The sequence below is a fragment of the Melanotaenia boesemani genome, chromosome 22 (assembly GCF_017639745.1).
Source record: "Melanotaenia boesemani isolate fMelBoe1 chromosome 22, fMelBoe1.pri, whole genome shotgun sequence".
NCBI classification, from domain to species: domain Eukaryota; kingdom Metazoa; phylum Chordata; class Actinopteri; order Atheriniformes; family Melanotaeniidae; genus Melanotaenia; species Melanotaenia boesemani.
This window is the reverse complement of record NC_055703.1, coordinates 1,955,198-1,976,971: the sequence shown is the minus strand read 5'-3', so window position 1 is coordinate 1,976,971 and position 21,774 is coordinate 1,955,198. Positions and strand designations below refer to the sequence as shown.

The 21,774-nt window shown below is 47.9% G+C and overlaps 1 protein-coding gene across 6 annotated transcripts in view; it reads left to right on the top strand.

The window, feature by feature from the left end:
• The first annotated feature begins 585 nt into the window (after positions 1 to 585).
• Positions 586 to 21,774, top strand: part of ankrd6b (ankyrin repeat domain 6b) — a 47,869-nt gene continuing 26,680 nt past the window's right edge. For 4 of the 6 annotated variants that reach the window (XM_041975980.1, XM_041975979.1, XM_041975976.1 and 1 more), the window contains exons 1-3: positions 17,550 to 17,648; positions 17,794 to 18,074; positions 21,659 to 21,757. In XM_041975980.1, the coding sequence (XP_041831914.1) occupies positions 17,808 to 18,074; positions 21,659 to 21,757 (366 nt within the window). In that variant the 5' untranslated portion in view covers positions 17,550 to 17,648; positions 17,794 to 17,807. Of the gene's footprint in view, positions 1,270 to 17,549; positions 17,649 to 17,793; positions 18,075 to 21,658; positions 21,758 to 21,774 lie in introns of those variants that run through there. The other 2 variants (XM_041975977.1, XM_041975981.1) reach the window with 2 other exon arrangements.

The following is a 21,774-nucleotide window of genomic DNA, read 5'->3' as shown; positions in this document are numbered from 1 at the left end:
TCGTCACGTCTCCAGTCATCAACCCAACATGAGATGATCCCTGGACCTGAACCGTGGTTTTAATGATGCCTCATCCAGACACTGTTGTGTCTGAAGCTTTTCAAACAGACATGAAATCTTAACCCTGGAACCAACAGATCTTGTTTAAACCCCAGCTTGGTGTTGGTTATCTTGCTATCCTCCATGTGCAGGTCTGACAGCACAGACATCCTGTCGGGACATGCCTGAGATTACCTGCTCACCTGAAACCTCGGGACTGATAACTGGCTATAAAAAAGTGAAGGACATACACTTACACAAATGAAAGATATTTACAGTACTTAAAGTTGAGACTTGGCCATCATTTGTCAGCGTTATATACAATATTAGTACATATTTAGATGTGTAGAGTTGCACTTTCACCTTTAAATAAAGAGGTTTAGCTTGTTAAATCTCTGTTTCCTAGACAAGTAGTCATCACTAAAGCCAGGTCCACCAGGCTGTCAGGATGCTGCTCCCTACCTAATTTATTCAGTGATAGAACTTTAGTTGGTTTTGTTATTGGCTTACGCGCTTGTATTTAATGCATCGAAGTTTGAGAGAACCGTAATTTAATCCTCTGGTTGTCCTGTACATGCTGCAGAACTGACAATGAAGCTGACTTTGACTAAATGTTACAGAACCCATTTCTAACAGTTATAAATACTTAAAGTGAGCTAGCTGTATTTTTTTTAACAGTTTGTTGTATTTAAGGGTTACGGTTTAGATTGGGGGTGGGTTGTTGTAAGAGGAGATTGTTTCAGCAGGTCTGACTCATGTTTTTGAGGGTTATATCGGCCCAGCCCACAATGTCCCAAGAGAAGAGCATGTTTAGCACCACTGACGGTACTAATGTCCGTCCACCCGGCCTTTTCCCTTCCTGTTTTCACACTTTTTCTCTTCCCTGCAGCTGAGAGGATGACGGGGAAGAATCCTGGATCTCTGGACAGGCTGTAACAACAGAAAAAGCAGTGATCGTGGCAGCCTGTCCAGCTCCTGTATGACCTTTCTGTCTGCTGTGGAGCTTACCATGAGTTAGCGAGCATCAGAGACCGCCACCACCCCTGCAATCACCAGCATCTGGAGCACAGCGTTGGAAGACAGCTGCATCACTCGTCCTACTTCATGAGCCAGCAAGATGCGGCTGAGGTCCTCGCACTCTCCGAGCGCCTCCTCATAGCTTCACACAAGGGACAAGCTGACAATGTGGTCCAGCTAATCAACAAGGGTGCAAAAGTAGCTGTTACCAAGGTGAGAGAGTAACGCTGGGCATCAGTGGTGTGGATAATCTGCCTCATCACCATCCTGAGAATGGTGCAACGGCTTCAAACATTTCTTGGTAAAGTTTGGTCATTGTTAGGAATGTTTTAAATCCCACTGCACCATCTGTTGTTAACTGGTTTAGTGAGGCCAGTGTCCCAGTTGCAAACTTCTGAAGGTGTAATTATACAAGTCAGAGAAAGATTCTGGAGCTAGTAAATGTTCGTGTGTAATGGATGCTTGTTTGTTATTTCTGGTTTTATTCTCTCTGGTTGAGAGTTCAACAAGTGAGAGGGTCAGGGGTTAGCCATTAGCGTTTTTACCAGTCACTGGGGAGGATCAGGGGTTAGCCGTTAGCATCTTTACCAGTCACCGGGAGGGTCAGGGGTTAACCGTTAGCATCTTTACCAGTCACCGGGAGGGTCAGGGGTTAGCCGTTAGCATCTTTACCAGTCACTGGGGAGGATCAGGGGTTAGCCGTTAGCATCTTTACCAGTCACCGGGAGGGTCAGGGGTTAACCGTTAGCATCTTTACCAGTCACCGGGAGGGTCAGGGGTTAGCCGTTAGCATCTTTACCAGTCACCGGGAGGGTCAGGGGTTAGCCGTTAGCATCTTTACCAGTCACCGGGAGGGTCAGGGGTTAGCCGTTAGCATCTTTACCAGTCACCGGGAGGGTCAGGGGTTAGCCGTTAGCATCTTTACCAGTCACCGGGAGGGTCAGGGGTTAGCCGTTAGCATCTTTACCAGTCACCGGGTGGGTCAGGGGTTAGCCGTTAGCATCTTTACCAGTCACCGGGAGGGTCAGGGGTTAGCCGTTAGCATCTTTACCAGTCACTGGGAGGGTCAGGGGTTAGCTGTTAGCATCTTTACCAGTCACTGGGAGGGTCAGGGGTTAGCTGTTAGCATCTTTACCAGTCACTGGGAGGGTCAGGGGTTAGTGGAAAAACTTTGGGTGTCCTCTCACCCGGAAAAGTGTGGCTTTTAAAACATCCCCATCCCTCCAGTCCATGCATAGAGCCAGCCAGCTAATCGTGTCCATCTTACTGTAGACACCGCCATGTCTCACCTTCATAAATGACGGATGATGCGCATGCGTTAAAAATTTAAAAACAATTATTTACATAAATTTGTTACTGCTGTTAGCATGTTTTTGACAGCCTCAGGCAGGGCTAGTTTATTTCTACAGCACATTTCATGTACCGCACAATTCTAAGTTCTTCAAGGTAAAACATTAAAAACATTACAGGTGGTGCAAAGAAAGCTTTCAGAAGTAGTACAAGCAGCAACAAATAGCAAAAATCATAAATTACATTAAAATGATTAGAAGTTAATAAAAGTTAAAACGTTAGCGTGCAGATTTCATGCATAGGCGCATGAGAGCCTTGCTATAAAAGTTTGCTATATAAAGATTTTTCCATCCAGGTTTTGATCGAAAGAACTTTTTTCAGAGGTTTTTATAATTACACGCTTATAATTAGTGCATCAGAAAAGTGGAAAAGTGTTATTTATGTCCTTGTTTCAGTGTTTGCCACATATCTGGTGATTCCCTTCCTTCTCTCAGAGTTGGAGGAGCATGTTCACCAGGCCTCGTGAGCTCGTGGCTGACAGGTTGAGTTGCAGAGGTTCGGTCAGAGTGAGACCATACCTGAACTTGTAGCAGGTTCTCCTTCCTTTGTCTTCAGTTTGACTCATTTCACTTTTATGACATTTACCAATGAGATGTTTTAGGATGAAGAGGGTTGACAGGGATGAATAATGCAGCTTGATGTGACTCCGCCTGCATGCAGAGGCTCATTTAGCAGAAAGCTTTACAACAGCTGCCTGCTGAAGACAGGAAGGAGAGAAGCAGGTTAGAGGCTAGAAATCAATGTGGCTGTGAATATCTCAGCCACAGGGACATGAAATATGGATGGATTGAATTTTATAGCGTTATTAACATTTAATTCTCTTCATTTAGTCTTCTCTAATTCATAGTAGACACATTTTTACCATCATACTGGAAGAAGAGACTCAAACTCCTGCTTTAAACCTCTAATTCAGTGTTTCTGTGACAGAATGAGCCTCATTACAAACGGCAACATGTCGGTTTCTCTTCGTAAGTTCGGCATCATCACAGCTGATTTCAGCCCCAACACACCAACCCTGACAGAGCCTTGCTTTGTTCAGCTTTGCTCTCATATCCATTAGCCAGCACGTTTCAAAGGTCATTTACCGCCACCTGGGATGTTATATAACGCGCCCGTGCAGCAGGACGTTGACCTGGATGTTACATGAGCACAACAGGCATGTTTGCATTGGTTTTTCTACTTTAACATCAGTTTCTGTGGCATCAAATATCAAATCATTTGCTCAAGAACATCCATCATTTTTCACTTCAATCCAGCTTTATTTGTAGAGCACCACTTCACAACAAGGTCATCTCAGGGATTTACAGACAAATCAGTTCCAGCCAACTCATAATCAATAACAGCCTCGTTAAGGTAAACCAACAGACTGCATTCAATCTTGACTTCGATCAGTCCCCCATCCTGAGCTGCAAGAGGCAACAGAGAGAAAAAAAACTCCCTCTTAACAGAAAAAAACCTCTGACAGAACCAGAACCAGGACCTGAACCAGGACCTGGCTCAGGGAGGACACCGTCTGCCTGGACCGGTTGGGGGGAAGAGGACCGGAAAGATAGACCAGCAGACCCTGCAGCTTTTATCCAGGAAGACCTGCTGAGAGGAGAAACACGTTAATGATGCCGATGCTGTCACATTGTTCTACATGTAAGATGATGAGCAGAGAGATGAAGAGGAAGAGCCCCGTGCATCATGGGACTTCCCTCAGCAGCCAAAGGCTCTGCCTCCCATTGGACTCTTAGAGACTCTGGGAACCGCAGGTAGACCTGCAGTCTGAAAGAGAAGAGCTCTGGTGGGAATATATGAAACAAAGAGACCTTTGATATGGACCATTCTCAGTCACACTGTTCGTTTAATCCGCCTGAGTAGAAGCCAGCAGATGCAGTGACGTTAGCGTGATGTAAAGATTAGGGACGTCCCGGAGAGATATTTAGGAGTTAACGTTACTAACAATCACTGTTTGCTTTACTAAGATCACGAAGGAAAATACATGTCCAGTTTTTCATTACCACTGAAACCTGCCGTCACTGTGGCGATCCACGGTAGAGGCTGGATCAGTGGAACATCCACCCATCACCGTGGGGATCGGTGGTGGAGGCTGAATTAATGGAACATCCACCCGTCACCGTGGGGATCGGCGGTGGACGCTGGATGAGTGAAACATCCACCTGTCACCGTGACGATCTGCGGTGGAGGCTGGATCACTGGAACATCCACCCATCACCCTGGGGATCGGCAGTGGACGCTGGATCAGTGAAACATCCACCCATCACCGTGACGATCGGCGGTGGAGGCTGGATCAGTGGAACATCCACCCGTCACCGTGGCGATCGGCGGTGGAGGCTGGATCAGTGGAACATCCACCCATCACCATGGCAATTGGCGGTGGAGGCTGGATCAGTGGAACATCCACCCATCACCGTGGCAATCCAGGGTGGAGGCTGGATCAGTCGAACATCCACCCATCACCGTGGCAATCCAGGGTGGAGGCTGGATCAGTGGCGATCCAGGGTGGAGGCTGGATTAGTGGAACATCCACCCGTCACCATGGCGATCGGCAGTCGAGGCTGGATTAGTGGAACATCCACCCGTCACCGTGGCGATCGGCGGTGGAGGCTGGATCAGTGGAACATCCACCCGTCACTGTGGCGATTGGCGGTGGAGGCTGGATCAGTGGAACATCCACCCGTCACTGTGGCGATTGGCGGTGGAGGCTGGATCAGTGGAACATCCACCCACCACCGTGGCAATCCAGGGTGGAGGCTGGATCAGTCGGACATCCACCCATCACCGTGGCAATCCAGGGTGGAGGCTGGATCAGTGGCGATCCAGGGTGGACGCTGGATTAGTGGAACATCCACCCGTCACCATGGCGATCGGCAGTTGAGGCTGGATCAGTGGAACATCCAACCAGTTTCACCGTGGTCGCGTTTCCACTGGGAGAAAGTGGAGAATGTTTGGTTCATTTGCTGCTTCACATAAAACATGACTTACGTAGAAACTTCTCGTCTGACCATCCTCCCGGTTAAAACAACGTTTCTATGTTTCTGGTTGGATGAACCAGAATCTGTTCAAGAGTTAAACGAAGAAACGAGACCATCTTTAACAACTTTAATTTTTTCTCTTTTCTGCTTGCTGTCGTCTTTCTAACTTTTCCAGATCCTCCTTTAGCTTCTTTCCTCAGGAGTGCAGACAAACAGGAAGATGGACGGGACATAGGCTGGGGACAACGGCTTGTCTTTTACCCAGGGGACGACACAGTTAGCCTCAGCTACATGTCCGTTAGCACCAGGCTAACATGAACTGTCTGATCCCGGGACACAGTAACGGTAAACCCCTGCAGTTTGCTGCACTTAGTAACGCGTCTCCTTCATTTTTCATTATTAAATATATACAAAATTAGAGCATCCCACTGTTACGACTCGACTCAGGGGTATGGAAGGGCGTAACAAAGAACACGACATGGACAGATGTTAAATTAAAATGAAAGCGCATTTATTTACATTTCCCGTGCAAAGTGATGGACAACCTGTAAAACAAAATAAAGATGAGCTGGGGTTAGCGGACCTGCAGAAAGAAACAAACCAAAACCTATACCAAACACTCACCGAGTGCACACAAAGACACGACCGCAACTCGGTGAGGAAACTATAACCAAACAAAAGCAGCAGGCCCATAAACTAAAGTGACCGTCGTCACAACACAAAAACACTAACCTAGCCCAGCACTAAAACAATCACCACAAAGTAAACATAATCACACAACTAAACACTTAAGCACCCATTGTGGAAAAGGAGGTGGTCGCGACACACACACACCCGGTGCACAACATGAGGGGGAGAGCAGCCGAAGCCATTCTGGCTTCTCCCCCTCCAGACCTGCCTCGGCTGCAGCCTTTTCAGCCTGAGCTTTCCCGTAGGCTGCAGCCTGACTGGTCCAGAGGGATGCCAGTCACACAGGGGCGGGGACAAAGGCGCTGGCCTTAGCCACTCCGGGCAGTGCTCTGCCGCCCCTAATCAATATACAAACGGCCACAGCTGTCTGACAAGCAGGGGCCGTAACACGCCCCCCCCTAAAGTGTCAAAATCCTCCCTCAAGGATTTTGGCACAAAAAAAAACAAAAGAAGACAAACAAAGAAAACACACAAACACAATTGGTAGTGTTGCTCCAAACCCAGCCCGTGCCCGAAAATGTTCTCCACGGAGAACAAGGTGGTACGCCAACCCTCCAGGACTACTCTACCGTCCCCGACTAGAGACAACAACCCTGCAGGACTCATCCTGCTACTGACACTCGAATAGCCCGGCCCACACAGGGGCGGGGACAAAGGCGCTGGCCTTAGCCCCTGCGGGCAGCTCTCTGCTGCCCCTAATCAATATACAAACGGCCACAGCTGTCTGACAAGCAGGGGCCGTAACACCCACCATAAGTAGACCTGGAAAGCGTAGAAAAATAAAATTTCTATAAACTTTCAACTAACAAGTGCTGCTACAAGCTGAAAGTCTCTGACAGCTTCCAGTTATCTGTACTGGCAGCAGCAACACATTTAGGCATCGTCCAGGGTCAGCAGCAGTCTGGAAAATACAATCCCATCCTGGGGATGTGGACTGGATTATCCAAAGGCACAACAATGATGGATCCTTCTTTTATTTTACGCGAATAGCTAGCTGTAGATCTGAGCCCTGTAGCAGTACGTCTCCTTTATCTTTTTGTCACCCTCGAACGTCACCAATGTGCAAGTCATGTGATCAGTGACGGAAGCTGAGAATGGTCTGTACAATGGAGGCTGGTCATGGAGAGCTTTAGAGGTTTTTATGGTGAACAACAACTGGTGTAACTTCCAAACACCAAAACTCTCCGGCTCCTGCTCACCAGATTTGAATCATCTCTCCATCCTATGCCGACCATTCTATCTCCCCGATAATTTACAGCCATCATCATGACGGCCATATGCACAACATGGACCTACATGATGTGCTGTGTCGCTGCCAAACCGAACTCCTGGACGCTGCCCTTATCGTGGCGAGGGTTTTAACAAGGCTAACCTTAAAAAAGTTACGATGACTTTTTATCAACACGTCACGTGTGCCAGCAGAGGGAAGAACATCTTGGAATGCTGTTACACATCATTCAAAGAGACTACAAAGCGATGTCTTTGCCAGAAAATCAAACAAAGGATGACACAGGAGGAGGTCTCCATGAAGCAGGTGAGGCCCTGGAACGACCAGGTGGAGGCTACACTGCAGGACGTTCTGTAGGACGACGAATGAGACATGTTCCAGTCCCGCTCGCGGGATGTCAGTGAGTTTATGGAGGTGACAATGGACTTCATTGCTAAGCTGGTAGATTACGTCATTCCCATCACGACTCTCCAGGTTTTCTTAAACCAGAAGCCATGGGTGGACACATCTATTAAAGCACTGAGGGAGCACGCTGCCGCCTACAGCTCAGAGCTTCTCCTTGGTAAGATGGAGGACTACTAAGTGACGTCATACGTACTGTGACGCGCAGTGAAGGAAGCTAAGTGGAGATACACAGAGTGAAGTTGCTGTTTTTCCACATCACGAGTCCAGGAGCCTGTGGCAGGGACTGCAAACTATAAAAGAGGAGAGCCCCGCTCTGGTGGGTGCAGTTGCCGCTCTGGCTGAGGACCTGAATAGTTTTCACGAGCGGTTTCCAGGTACTGCCACCACCCTCACCCACCTGGGACTCTGTAAGGATGCTGTTCACTGACTTTAGTTCACCACTACAGTCCCACCACACTGCACTCCAAGCTGCTCAGTCTGGGGCTGAACTCCACCCTGGATCCTGGATCCTGGACTTCCTGTCAAACAAAACTAAGGTGGTGGTGGGCAAACACAGTTCCAGCCCCCGAACCCTCACCACCAGATCTCTACAGGGCTGCGTCCTCAGCCCTCTGCTCTTCTCCCTGTACACCATGACCGTGTAGCCATGGACAGCTCCAGCACCGGAGTGAAGCTCGCGGATGACACTGTAGCGGCTGGTTGCATCAACAACAACGATCATGAGCGGGCGGAGACAGGGAAGGTGGAGAAACTGAGTGGTGCCATGCTAACACCCTCCTGCTAAATGTAGACACAATTAAGGAGATTATTACTGACTATGGGAGGAGCCAGCAGAGGAACTACTGGGACTCTGGTTTAGAGGGGGTGCAGGTTCCAGTACCTGGACTCTCCTCACCGAGGATCTATCCTGGACTCTGCACCATAGACAGCCAGGTGAAGAAGACGAGGCAGCGACACCTGAGAAAGTTCAGTCTTTCTGAGGATCATGAGGATGTTCTCCACTGGAGTGGTGGAGAGAGTTCTGGTAACACCACCCAGTGGTACGGGACCAGGACTGGTCGGGACAGGAGGGCTCTGCAGAGGGTGCTGAGGTCAGCAGAGCGTACCATGGTACTACCCTCCCCCCTCCAGGATATCTTCATGAGGAGACCAGCAGCCAGAGGAACAGGATCATGGAGACCCTCATCATCCTAACAACGGTGTGGTGGAGAGGCGCCGCCGTCTGAGGCTCATGAAGGCGAACTCAGACTCAGGAGGAGCTTCTTCCCTCAGGCTGGCAGAGCTAGGGACTCAACTCTGCAGTGGCCCTGGCCAGCGTCCGACCTTCTGCTGGAAACACCGTCATTTCCTCCCTTTAACAAGCTTCATATGCTGCTCTATCCACACTGGAAATGTTCTGTATGTACATGTAGTCAGTCTGTACAGCAGCACCTCACTGTGGCCCAATAGATTTGTATTTATTGTCTTTTTAATTTATTACTGTGGTGTTGTATTACTGGTGGTAAATGTGTGCTCAGCCTCTGCTGCATGTACGACTGCATTTTACCGCCATCTTGCACGTAACAAATAAACAACTTGAAACTTTAGAAATGGGTAACAGCAAATTGTGTTTCGTACTTAAGACTGCTGTGCAGGCACTGATAGACGGAACCAGTACAGCTAAAACTGCTGGCTACATGCACCAGCAACACATCATACCGGGTCGTCCTCTTCATCAGGTCCACCTTCTAGTACCGGGTCGTCCTCTTCATCGGGTCCACCTTCTAGTACCGGGTCGTCCTCTTTATCAGGTCCACCTTCTAGTACCGGGTCCTCCTCTTTATCAGGTCCACCTTCTAGTACCGGGTCATCCTCTTCATCAGGTCCACCTTCTACATGCAAACGTGGTGCTGTGGAGACGCTGCCTCTCCAGTAGCTCTCCTGTTTTTTAGCTCTTTTCAAACTTTTTAACCTCTTTATTTTTTTCTTACTCTTCTGTGAAGAGATTGTGTGGTTCACATGTCATAAGGATACTTTAAATTTTTAAATGCAACCAGGAGCCAGTTTTATTACTTATTTACAGGAGGAACTGCTGGCTCTGCGAACAGAGGGACAAGCCAGGATACGACACCCCATTCCGGAGGAGCTGAGGAGGAGACCCCGGGGCTGCAAGGCCGGGCCAAACTAAAGGTGGAGCGGGCGGAGAACCGTAGGTGATACAAGCCATCGATTCCTTCCATCATTATGGGGAATGTGAACTCACTGCCCAACAAGATAGACGAGCTGTCCGCACTGAACAACCCACAGATCTACGGGGAGAGCAGCTTGTTTATCTTTACAGAAACATGGACCTGCTGGGATTCACTGCTGTGAGAGCTGACAGACACTAAGGCGAGCGGGAAAAGCAACGGTGGGGGTCTCATCCTGTATGTTAACAACCGCTGGTGTAACCCAGGACACATCGCTTTAAAGACAGTGCTATGCTGCCGAGACCTAGAGCTGCTAGCTGTTAGTCAAGACTGTACTCAACAAGAAGAAGGGTGCCTTCAGGAGCAGAGAAAGGGAGGCCATGAAAGCAGCACAGCAGGAGGTGAAACACTGTGTGAGGGAAGCCAAGGACAGCTACAGGAGGAAGGTGGAGCAGAAGCTGAGGGACAACAACATGATGGAGGTCTGGGAAGGGGTGAGGACCATCACTGGTCTTAACACAAACACAGTGTAGTGGGGGGGACAAGACTTCTTCAACAGGTTAAACCAGCCCGTGTCTCCCCCACCCCTGCTCTCACCACCTCCCTCTCTCCAATCCACACACCTCCCACCAGACACCACAACACCCCCTCCTCCACCCCCACATTAACTCAGTCTTCACCACTTATCACCACAGACCAGGTCAGAGGACAGCTGAAGAAGCTCCGACCCAGGAAAGCCTCAGGCCCAGACAAAGTGTGTCCAAGATCACTGAAGACCTGCGCGGCAGAACTGGGGGAACCACTACAACGGATCTTCAGCCTTAGTCTGCAGACTGGGAGAGTGCCCACCCTCTGGAAGATATCCTGCATCGTTCCAGTGGCGAAGAAGAACCGGCCTTCTGATGAAGACGTTGGAGCGGCTCTTCCTCAGCCTCCTCAGACCCCAGGTGCAACACGCCCAGGACCGCCTGCAGTTTGCCTACCAGCCAGGTGTTGGTGTGGAGGATGCCATCCTCTACCTGCTTCATGGAGCCCACTCCCATCTGGACAAGGGAAGTGGCTCAGTGAAGATTCTTTTTCGGGGCTTCTCCAGTGCCTTCAATACCATCCAGCCCTCTTTGCTCCAGGACAAACTGAGCAGGATGGGAATGGATCTCCATCTGATGGACTGGATCTCTGACTACCTCACTGGCAGACAACAGTACGTCAGACTGAAGGACACCACGTCTGACATGGTGGTCTGTAGCACGGGACCCCCCAGGGTAGTGATGTGCGGGTCGGGGTTTTTTCCGACCCGCGGGTCCCGCTCTTTTAAAAAAATTGGACCTCACCAAACCGCCCCGCACCTCCGCTTCTATTTTTTTAACCCGCCCCGCCCCATTAAAACACATGTTATGATACTGACGAATGCTTTTATTTAGTCTGAGAAAGGTGCATATGGTCTCCTAAATTGGCACTGGAAACTGGCAACACAAAATGTATTTTCATTTAAACGTTAAGCCTATAAACATAAATAGGCAAATAAATAAAGTGTTTTAAAGGGTTTAAGTGTTATAAAGCACATAGCCAATGCTGCTGCTGTTGTCTGCACTGATTACCTCGCTGAACCTGTCCCAAACCTGTGATTTAGCCATTTGACCCTCCTTCTTCTTTTTAAGGACGTAAACTCCCAAATGAATGTTATTCAACACTTCTTCTTCCATCGTTGCGGGACCCGCGGGTTAGGGGGCGGCCTGCGCATCACTACCCCAGGGTACAGTGCTTCACCCTGTACACCTCGGACTTCTGCTACAACTCAGAACTGTGTCACATTCAGAAGAACGCCGATGACACGGCCATCGTTGGGTGTATCAGGGATGACAGAGAGGAGGAGAATCTGGTGGGGGACTTTGCTGCATGGTGCCACAGTAACCACCTGCAGCTCAACACCTCTAAGACGAAGGAGCTGGTTATTGACTTTGGGAGGTTCAGACCAACACCGCGACCAGTCCGGATAAAGGGAGCTGAGGTGGAGGCTGTGGACTCTTATACATACCTCGGGCTGTGGCTGGACAATAAACTGGACTGGACAACACACACCAGCCACCTGTATGGAAGACACAAAGCAGGATGTACTTCCTAAGGAGGCTGCTGTCCTTCAACATCTGCAGCAAACTTCTGCAGATGGTTTACCAGTCTGTGGTGGCCAGTGTCCTCTTCTACACTTGGTGTGCTGGGGGGCAGCTTATTCAAGAAGGACACATCCAGACTGGATAAACTGATCAGGCGGGCTGGCTCTGTGGTCGGCATGAAGCTGGACTCTCTGGTGACGGTGACAGAGTTGAGGATTCTGGACAAACTGCTGGATATTATGGACAACGCCAGCCACCCTCTGCACACCGTCATCAGTAACCAGAGGAGCCTGTTCAGTGAAAGACTGCTCCTTCCCAAGTGTAGGACCACCAGGCTTAAGAACTCCTTAACCATCATGCCATCACACTACAACTCATCACAGGGGGAAGAGGACAGAGAGGAGGACACAGAACATAGAGAACAGTTAAAAAAGGGGGGTTAGATATTTACATCAACTTGTGCAGTTACAAGCACACAGAGACACTTTCCTGGTGCAATAACCTCATCTTCATCCGTAGTGTAATAATTTCAACTCACATTATATACAAGCCATATCTGGCTCTTTTTGCCTTATTTATCTTTATTTTTGTCTTATTTATCTGTGTGTTGCTCTTTTTACTCATTTTGCTCTTTCGTACCTGTGTGCTTATTTACCTGCTTTTTCTATCGTGCTGCTGGAATTTTGAATTTCCTGAGGAAGTCATCCCAAGGGATTAATAAAGTTAAGTCTAAGTCTTCTAGTACCGTGTCTTCCTCTTCATCTGGTCTGCCTTCTAGTACCGGGTTGGTCCCTCCGTTTCATGTGGTATAGGTCCAACAATGTGTTGGAAACCTTCCTGAGAGATTTTTGCCACACTCAGATCTACTCAACGCTGGTTGGTCATCAGGAATTTTCTCCTCGGTCACCAGGAATTTTCTCCTCGGTCATCAGGGATTTTCTCCCCGGTCATCAGGAATTTTCTCCTCGGCCGTCAGGAATTTTCTCCTCGGTCATGAGGGATTTTCTCCTCGGTCATCAGGGATTTTCTCCCCGGTCATCAGGGATTTTCTCCTCGGTCGTCAGGAATTTTTTCCTCGGTCATGATTTTCTCCTCGGTCGTCAGGGATTTTCTCCTCAGTCGTCAGGAATTTTCTCCTCGGTCGTCAGGGATTTTCTCCTCGGTCGTCAGGAATTTTCTCCTCGGTCGTCAGGAATTTTCTCCTCGGTCGTCAGGGATTTTCTCTTCGGTCGTCAGGAATTTTCTCCTCGGCCGTCAGGAATTTTCTTCTCGGCCGTCAGGAATTTTCTCCTCGGTCGTCAGGGATTTTCTCCTCTGTCATCAGGGATTTTCTCCTCGGTCGTCAGTAATTTTCTCCTCGGTCATGATTTTCTCCTCGGTCGTCAGGGATTTTCTCCTCGGTCGTCAGGAATTTTCTCCTCGGTCGTCAGGGATTTTCTCCTTGGTCATGAGGGATTTTCTCCTCGGCCGTCAGGGATTTTCTCTTCGGTCGTCAGGAATTTTCTCCTCGGCCGTCAGGAATTTTCTCCTCGGTCGTCAGGGATTTTCTCCTCTGTCATCAGGGATTTTCTCCTCGGTCGTCAGGAATTTTCTCCTCGGTCGTCAGGGATTTTCTCCTCGGTCGTCAGGAATTTTCTCCTCGGTCATCAGGGATTTTCTCCTCGGTCATGAGGGATTTTCTTCTCGGTCATCAGGAATTTTCTCCTCGGTCGTCAGGAATTTTCTCCTCGGTCATGATTTTCTCTTCGGTCGTCAGGGATTTTCTCCTCAGTCATCAGGGATTTTCTCCTCGGTCTCTCCTTGGGTTCTGGCCTCCTGCTTGTTTTTTTTAATAGGGGAGGATTTTTGTAAGAAAGTGTTTCTGTTGAAAACTTTGAATTTCAGTTTAAATTTTCTTTAAGGGACACTTTCTATTAGAGGACAATAAAAGGTTTTCCCAAAAACTGAAATAAAAACATTACAGATTCATACTTGTTTTGTTCAATACTCTCAATTAATTTCCCTTCTAATCAAAAGTACCAAATATGTAATTATTCATATTATTTTGATTACTTGATGTCACTGTTTTTATAAAAAATGCCTTTAATAGTTTCAGATAAAATACATGTTAGATAATGGGATTTTATTTAAAAATCTAAATAGTTGTTTTAACCTTTAAGACTGATTACACCCTCCCCAACATGTATTTTGTGAAATTGTTTGTTTGGTATTTCATTCTTTGCACCGCTTTGTCCATAACGGGTCGTGGGGCAGCTGGAGCCTAACCCAGCACTTAGCAGGTGAGAGCACACCTGGACAGGTAACCAGTCCATCGCAGGGCAGCACAGAGACACAGACAACCACTTACTCCTAGGGAGAATTTAGACTAACCAATTTACCTGGCATCATGTCTTTGGACAGTGGGAGGAATCCGGAGAACCCGGAGAGAACTCTGATTATATGTTGGCCAGCTGTATTTAGTATTTTGGTACAATGCCCTATGAGAGCTTAATCCAGGATAAAGGGGGCGGAGTTTCAGGGAAAGGAATGCAGACTCATATGATGAATGGGCTCAGACCAACTGAGAAAATAACTGGATGAGAAGAAAAACAGGATTAACTGGTGATAAAGCAGGATATGAAGGAAAGATGCAGAGACAACTTTTCCTCTGAATATTTATTTGGAGCAGATAAAAATAAAGACAAACTATTTAATAGGTATTCTTCAGTCCCATATAGAAAACATGAAAGTGAATGCAGCAATGCTGAAGATTCATGGGGCCATCAGACAGTGTGTTATCAGCTACTCGATCCTAGCGGCTCAACAATGACCAGAGATGAGACTAACACACTGTTTAACCACAGATCTTCACCTCTTTTAGGGCTCTTGTCTTCACATAAAACAGAGCTGGAGCCAAAGAATCACACGTGACTTCTGGTGCATCCAATCACATGACTGAAACATTAAATTAATAGATTTTAAAAAATCCAGGTTCAGATTCAGGATTTGGGTGAAACATGATGTTCTTCTGCCTCTGTGAGACTTCTTCACTAGAGGCTCAGAAGAAACCTCCATCGGGACCAGAACCAGGAAGGAAAACCTCCATCAGGACCAGAACCAGGAAGGAAAACTTCCATCAGGACCAGAATCAGGAAGGAAAACCTCCATCAGGACCAGAACCAGGAAGGAAAACCTCCATCAGGACCAGAACCAGGAAGGAAAACTTCCATCAGGACCAGAATCAGGAAGGAAAACCTCCATCAGGACCAGAATCAGGAAGGAAAACTTCCATCAGGACCAGAATCAGGAAGGAAAACCTCCATCAGGACCAGAATCAGGAAGGAAAACCTCCATCAGGACCAGAACCAGAAAGGAAAACTTCCATCAGGACCAGAACCAGAAAGGAAAACTTCCATCAGGACCAGAATCAGGAAGGAAAACCTCCATCAGGACCAGAACCAGGAAGGACGGCTATCTTCCAGGACCAGGTGGGGGTGGAGAGGACAGGAAAGCGGTGAACCAGCAGCAGAACTCTCATCCAGGGATTCCTGCTGAGAAAGAAGAGAAACACACATGAATGAACTACAACCTCAGATGTTTCTACATGGAGAGTAAAGAGAGCAGAGAGGAGCCCAGTGCATCATGGGACGTCCCCCAGCAGCCTCTGCCTCTAGCAGCAGGACCAAAAGATGGATCAGGGTCACCAAGCCAGACCTGCTAGAAGATTTATCAGGAAGGAAAGTTGGAAGATGATCTGAAGGTAGAGAGGGGTCTGAAACTCAAGCCGAGTTGGTTCCACAGAGAGGTTCTGCTTCCTTTAGGAACCAGCAGTAAACCTGCAGTCTGAGTAAAGCTGTGGTGGGAAAATGTGGAATTCTGAGATCTTTAAGATCTGATGGAGGTTGGTCACTAAGTTTTATGTGTGAGGAGAAAAACAAGGAGTCAGATAAGCTGGAGAAATCTGAGCAGATGGAACAGAACAATAATCAGGAATCGCAGCAGTCCGATCTGGAAGGAACAAATCCATGGACCAGTATAACGCAGACTGGGTAAAGGTCCTGGAACTAACCCCACTTCTCTGCACCAAGGTGTGGGGACTTCTCACCCCCTTTTTATTCTTCCATTTCAAAGAGTAAATAATAGATTGTGGTAGGCTTTTCCATGTCAGCTGGGACTGGCCTCCTGCCCCACCACCACCATAAAGTAGGTTACATATAGAGGATTTGTTGCAGAATTCCCAAAAGAAAAACCACCAGGACTTGAAGACGTGACCCTGAAAACCAGCAGCAACTGCTGCTGTATACCTGAACCTGTCTGCTCCCTTTGTTCCAGGCCCAGCGTAACCCGATCTGCAGACCGCATGAATGCAGAACCAGGCTGCACCCACACAAAGCAACACGCAAACACTAAGATCACACCTGCTGCGCACACCTGTAATAAACTCTGTTTATCCCCTATAATTAGACCTGGATCTGGTTGTCTGAATGAAACATTCCAGCTGCCATCCTGCTCTATCATTCATCTTGATCCAGCTTATCAGGAATGTGATGATCAGGATGCCTTAGATGAGCTAACCTGCAGAAATCTGATCACCTGCCGTTTGTCGGAGGGAATCCCTCCAGAGCATCACCGCATTCCAGATCTTTCTGAGTTTCTAGGTTAGCTGTAGTTTTACATCCACTGACGTTAATCGTTGCAGCATTATTTTCCCAAGCAGGGATTTTTCCAAGAAACTGGTTAGCCATGTGGTTAGCCACAGCATCTCAGCAAATTAGTTCATGTGATAAATCACCTCTTGGAAAACTTCCACATTATAGGTCCAGGTTTTCAGGTGTCACACCCTTCATCCTTCTCAGTGAAGATGAATCCAGCATGTGATACTCATACAGTAGCATGATCGAGGAACGTGATACTCTGCTCATCCAAAAAACACCTGGATTACACTAAGCTAACAGGGCGGAGCGTCCCATTGGATAATTCCTGCCTGGATGATGTTCGAGCTGCAACTAGTTATTTAACTCCAACTGGTCAACAGGCAGCTTGTCTTAAACAACCATGAGGAAAGACATCCATGGTTGTGGAGAAGATGTTTCTCTGTTCCAGAAGGGTCAGATCATCAGCATCAACCAGAGAAAACATCTGAGGAGAAGCAGAAACTACTAGAACTGGGTCCAGAACTGTCCAACCATCGTTAAAAACTGGAAGGATGGTGGGAACCATCGTCTTCCAGGAAGAAATGTGGTCAGAAAACATCCTGAATGGGGATCGGTGTATGTCCTGTTATTCTGCACAATCCTCAGGTGTGATGTCCACAGTTCAGATCCATACAGGACACGCCCCCACGGGCCGGCCTTTCAAACAACACACAGGTGCTTTTATTGGCAGGAAGCACTGATCAGCTTTAATCCTCTGCACTGCTCATATGAACAGCTGTGCACTGTTCTCTTAGAGCTTGTATTAAGGATCTGTTTGTGTTTGGTTGACTTATTATCAGACTAGATTGTACTCTGCACCACCAGATGACCACAGCATTGATAGTTCTGGTTTTCCTCACCAGGCTGTGTTGTGTGTTTTTGTCCCCCAGTATGGCAGAAGTCCTCTGCACTTGGCTGCCTACAAAGGCCACATGGAGGTCGTGCGTGTCCTCCTGAAAGCGGGCTGCGACCTGGACATCCAAGATGATGTGAGTAGATCCAGCGGTGTCTTTGGTGAGCATGCTTTCTGCTGTCCTATTTCCACGAGGGTAGTCAGCAGATTCATCTCCTTTTTGTTTTCAGGTCCATTTTTATTTGGAAAAAGCGTTTGAACTGATGTTTTTTAACTCATAGATAACTGTACTCTGATGGCCTCCAGTGGCCTTGAATGGGATCCTCTGGAGTGCCCACTCGTGGGTCTGCCTTCAGAATGCAAGTCCCTCTTTCCCACAGACAGTGAAGACCCAGACCTCTGGCTCTGCCCAGTTCACTCTCTTTGGTCAGTGAGCTCTGCAACAGGCTGCAGTACATCCTCCGGGACAGGGGGGAGCAGCAGAGGCAAACTAAAGCAGCAGGAGGAGGAGGGAAGAAGACAGGCTGGAACAGAGTCTGGAGGATCAGAGAGAGTAAAGGAGGTTAGCCAAACCTAGTCCTATTGAGCCGATGGAAATCTGCCCCCTGCCCCATCCCTCCTTCCCTGAACCACCTCCCCTCCTCCGCTGCCGGCTCAGTTCTGATCTCTTCTTCACCTTTCCCTCCCATTTCTCTGCTTATTCTGGTGGAGATCAGGCACATCGCTCTTTCCTGCAGTACTCTGTCAAACCTGGCCCACTAAAGCTGGAATTATGCGTGCAGTCGGTTACAGCGTAGCTGACTCTGGTCGGTTATGGCGTAGCTGTCGCTGGTCCCTGGTCGGTTACGGCGTAGCTGTCCCTGGTCGGTTACGCCGTAGTTGACTCTGGTCCCTGTTTGGTTACGGCGTAGCTGTCCCTGGTTGGTTATGCCGTAGCTGACGCTGGTCCCTGGTCGGTTACGGCATAACTGTCCCTGTCGGTTATGGCATAGCTGTCCCTGGTCGGTTACGGCGTAGCTGTCTCTGGTCGTTTACAGCGTAGCTGTCCCTGGTCGGTTATGGCGTAGCTGACACTGGTCCCTGGTCTGTTACGGCGTAGCTGTCCCTGGTCAGTTATGCCGTAGCTGACGCTGGTCCCTGGTCGGTTATGGCGTAGCTGTCCCTGGTCGGTTATGGCGTAGCTGTGCCTGGTCAGTTACGGCGTAGGGGGTACACAGTGTTTTGGTGTTGCAGTTTCTCCTCCTAATCTGAAGGTTGGTAAACTCACCAGGTCGGAGTTTTAAAACAACAATGGCATCCAGTATGGTTCAGTGTCTTCATGAGCTCGTGGAAGCAAACAGAGAAATAATTCCATCAGCCTCACATCGACTTGATCCATTGGGTGTTTTTAAAAATGGTGGTTACCACACAGCGAGAAGATCCAGAAATCTGGAAACGCGTAATCCCCTACTGACCAATCACAAGTGAGTACCTCCGCGTAAGTGTGTAGCAGGAGCACACACACAGACTGTATATAAAAGATGGGCAGAGCCTTTGTGACATCACCCGTAGGTTTCTGAAGGGCTGAATTGAAGCTCATTGGGCGGTTCCCACTAAAACAAAAAATGGGCAAAGAGGTGGAGGTGAGCGGGGGGACTGTTAAGATGGGGGCGGTGATTGCCACCCATCAAACTCGAGCTGCCTGTAGCTAGGAGCTAACCGAGCTAACCCAGAGCTAATGGTAGCTAACCAGCTAACGGAGGTAGGCGGGCTAAAGCTAAGGCGTGCTTTAGACAGCTAAAAATCGCAGTTATGCTGCACTCTCCCTTCTTGCCTCAGATATTGGATACCTGTCAATCAAAAGGACACGCCCCTAATTATGCCGAATTTCAAGATTAAATAACATCCAAACGGATGATTTAGAAAAAAAATTAACCCCCCTCACAGTTGTCATGAAGGTAAACTTAACCTTTTAATCCTAAAATGTTTTTTTGTACCAGGCTTTTAACATGTTTATTTCTGCTGTGAAGTTGGTCTTTTTAACATGGGAGTCTATGGGGATTTGCTCTGTTTTGGAGCCCCTAGTGGACGAGGGGGGAACTGCAGATTTTTTGCACTTTGCATAGACTTCACATTTTACCGCCGGAGGCTTTTGCTTGAGCGTATGTCAAGTCTGGAAGAGGTGCGCATCTGGCCTTGACAGACCTACGCAGACCTCTGTGCGACTTTATATCTGCATCTGCTCCGTCTGCAGGCTGATGGTAGAGGTGAGCTGGACCTCTTTCCTGGGACTCTGCAGTCTCTAACAGCGTAAATGAAAGAGTGGACTCTAATGATGGGGTGGTTGCTATGAGATGATGTTAGAAACACCTGTCTGTCAGCTTCTAATGAGTTGGTTTGTTTTGGGGAATTTCAGACGATGGCGGGGTGCTGGATTGTAGGAGGAGCTTCCGTCAGACTGCTTACTGATATCAGCTGAAAGCTTAGACAACCTGCTGCACACAGAGCGTCTTCTCATCACAAGGTTTAGATATTTTAATCCACCTTCTCTTGTTAGCAGTGCTTTTCTACCCTTGTTTGGGTCTGCTGTTTCCACAGAGGTGCTGCTAACAGATCTGAGACCTCAGTTCTTCAGTGTTTCTGTTGGGACCCATAAAAAGTCCTCTGAACATGCAGCTCATTTATTTCAGAGGAAGTTACACAATTACAGAAAGCAGAATATAAACTAAAAGACTAAAAAGTGCAACATGTTCTTCTAAAAAGGTTCCTCATCAGTGATTCTGTTGTCTGGACTCGTCCGGCCTTCAGACTTTATTACAACGATGTAAAAACATGGTTCCTCCTCCATGTTTACCGTGTGTGTTTGTATGTCGCTGTGACACACACACACAGGTTCAGAACGGAGGTTTTAAGGTAAAACCTGACTGTTGGACTACAAAGTGTTATCTATTCATCTCCAGGTCCACAAAGGATTAGAATCTGTATAAAATGTAAATAAAGCAGAACCTCGTCAGGTCCTATTTTCCTCCCAGGAGAAGATCATCACATGCCTCTGGTCCATCACATCGGATGATGGAACGGAGACATTTTAACATTTGATGGAAAACAGGAGCTGATAGTGAATCTGACCCAGAAGCATCTTCATCCAGGTTTCCAATTTGCCTCAGACCATTTTAAATGAGCTTTGGTCCAGAGAAGAAGCTCTTTCTGGATCCTGAAACCTGCATTTGTGGGTTTCAGGGTGAACTCTGTTCACAGACAGTGGTTTCTGGAAGTCTTCCTGAGTCCATGCAGTGGTTTCCAGTAGAGAATCATGTCTGCTTTTAATGCAGAAGATCACCAGCATCCAGCCTTGTCCCATGCATAGAGATTCCTCCTGATTCTCTGAATCTTCTGATGATATTCTACACTGTAGATGGTGGATCTCAGGGTTTCCCACACAAACCAGGTACTTTTCCAGCCTTTTGTTGCTCCTGTTCCAACTTTTTCCAGACGTGTTGCTGCATCAGATTCACTATCAGCTCATATTTTCATCACATGGTGAAACGTCTCCGTTCCATCCTCTGACATGTTGGTTATCTTCTACTGGGGATGAAAGATGAATCCATGGGGTTTATAACTAATTGAATCCTGGTTTTATTTACATTTTGCACAGCGTGCCAGCTTTCATGGAATCCTGCTGCCTCCAGCCTTGTCGACTTCACCGTGTTCCAGCAGAACATTTTCTCCGTGATTTCAGCGCTGTCTCATCTTTCGGCTTCACGTTGCACAAAGCTGTTAAATGTTAATAAAAGGCTTCAAACCTGATTATAACTTCCCTGAACGCTTGAGTCTAGAAAATGCTGGCTGTATTAACCAGTGAGTTTTGGAGGTGTTGTGTCTTTTAAACCTTCCTGTGTGATCTGAGCAAACAGACGAGTTCAGCTTCCAGCTGGAAGTAAAAAGCTCTACAGCTGACAGCTCTACCCGAGACGGGCTCATTCCAGCAGGAATAAACCCAGAATGGCCTCCATAACTGAACTTCTAACGCTTTCATCTAGTTTGTTCCTGTCAGCAGGCTTAAATAAATCAGAAATGATCATGCAGCATGTTCTGACTCAGGTGATGAAACATGAAGGTTTCTACGTATTTCTGTCTGGTTGCTCATGGCTGTGTGTCTGTCCACAGGGAGAACAGACTGCTCTGCATCGTGCTGCTGTGGTGGGAAACAGCGACGTTGTCAGAGCTCTCATCCAGGAAGGATGCGCCCTGGACAGGCAGGATAAGGTCCGGGTCACAGCACA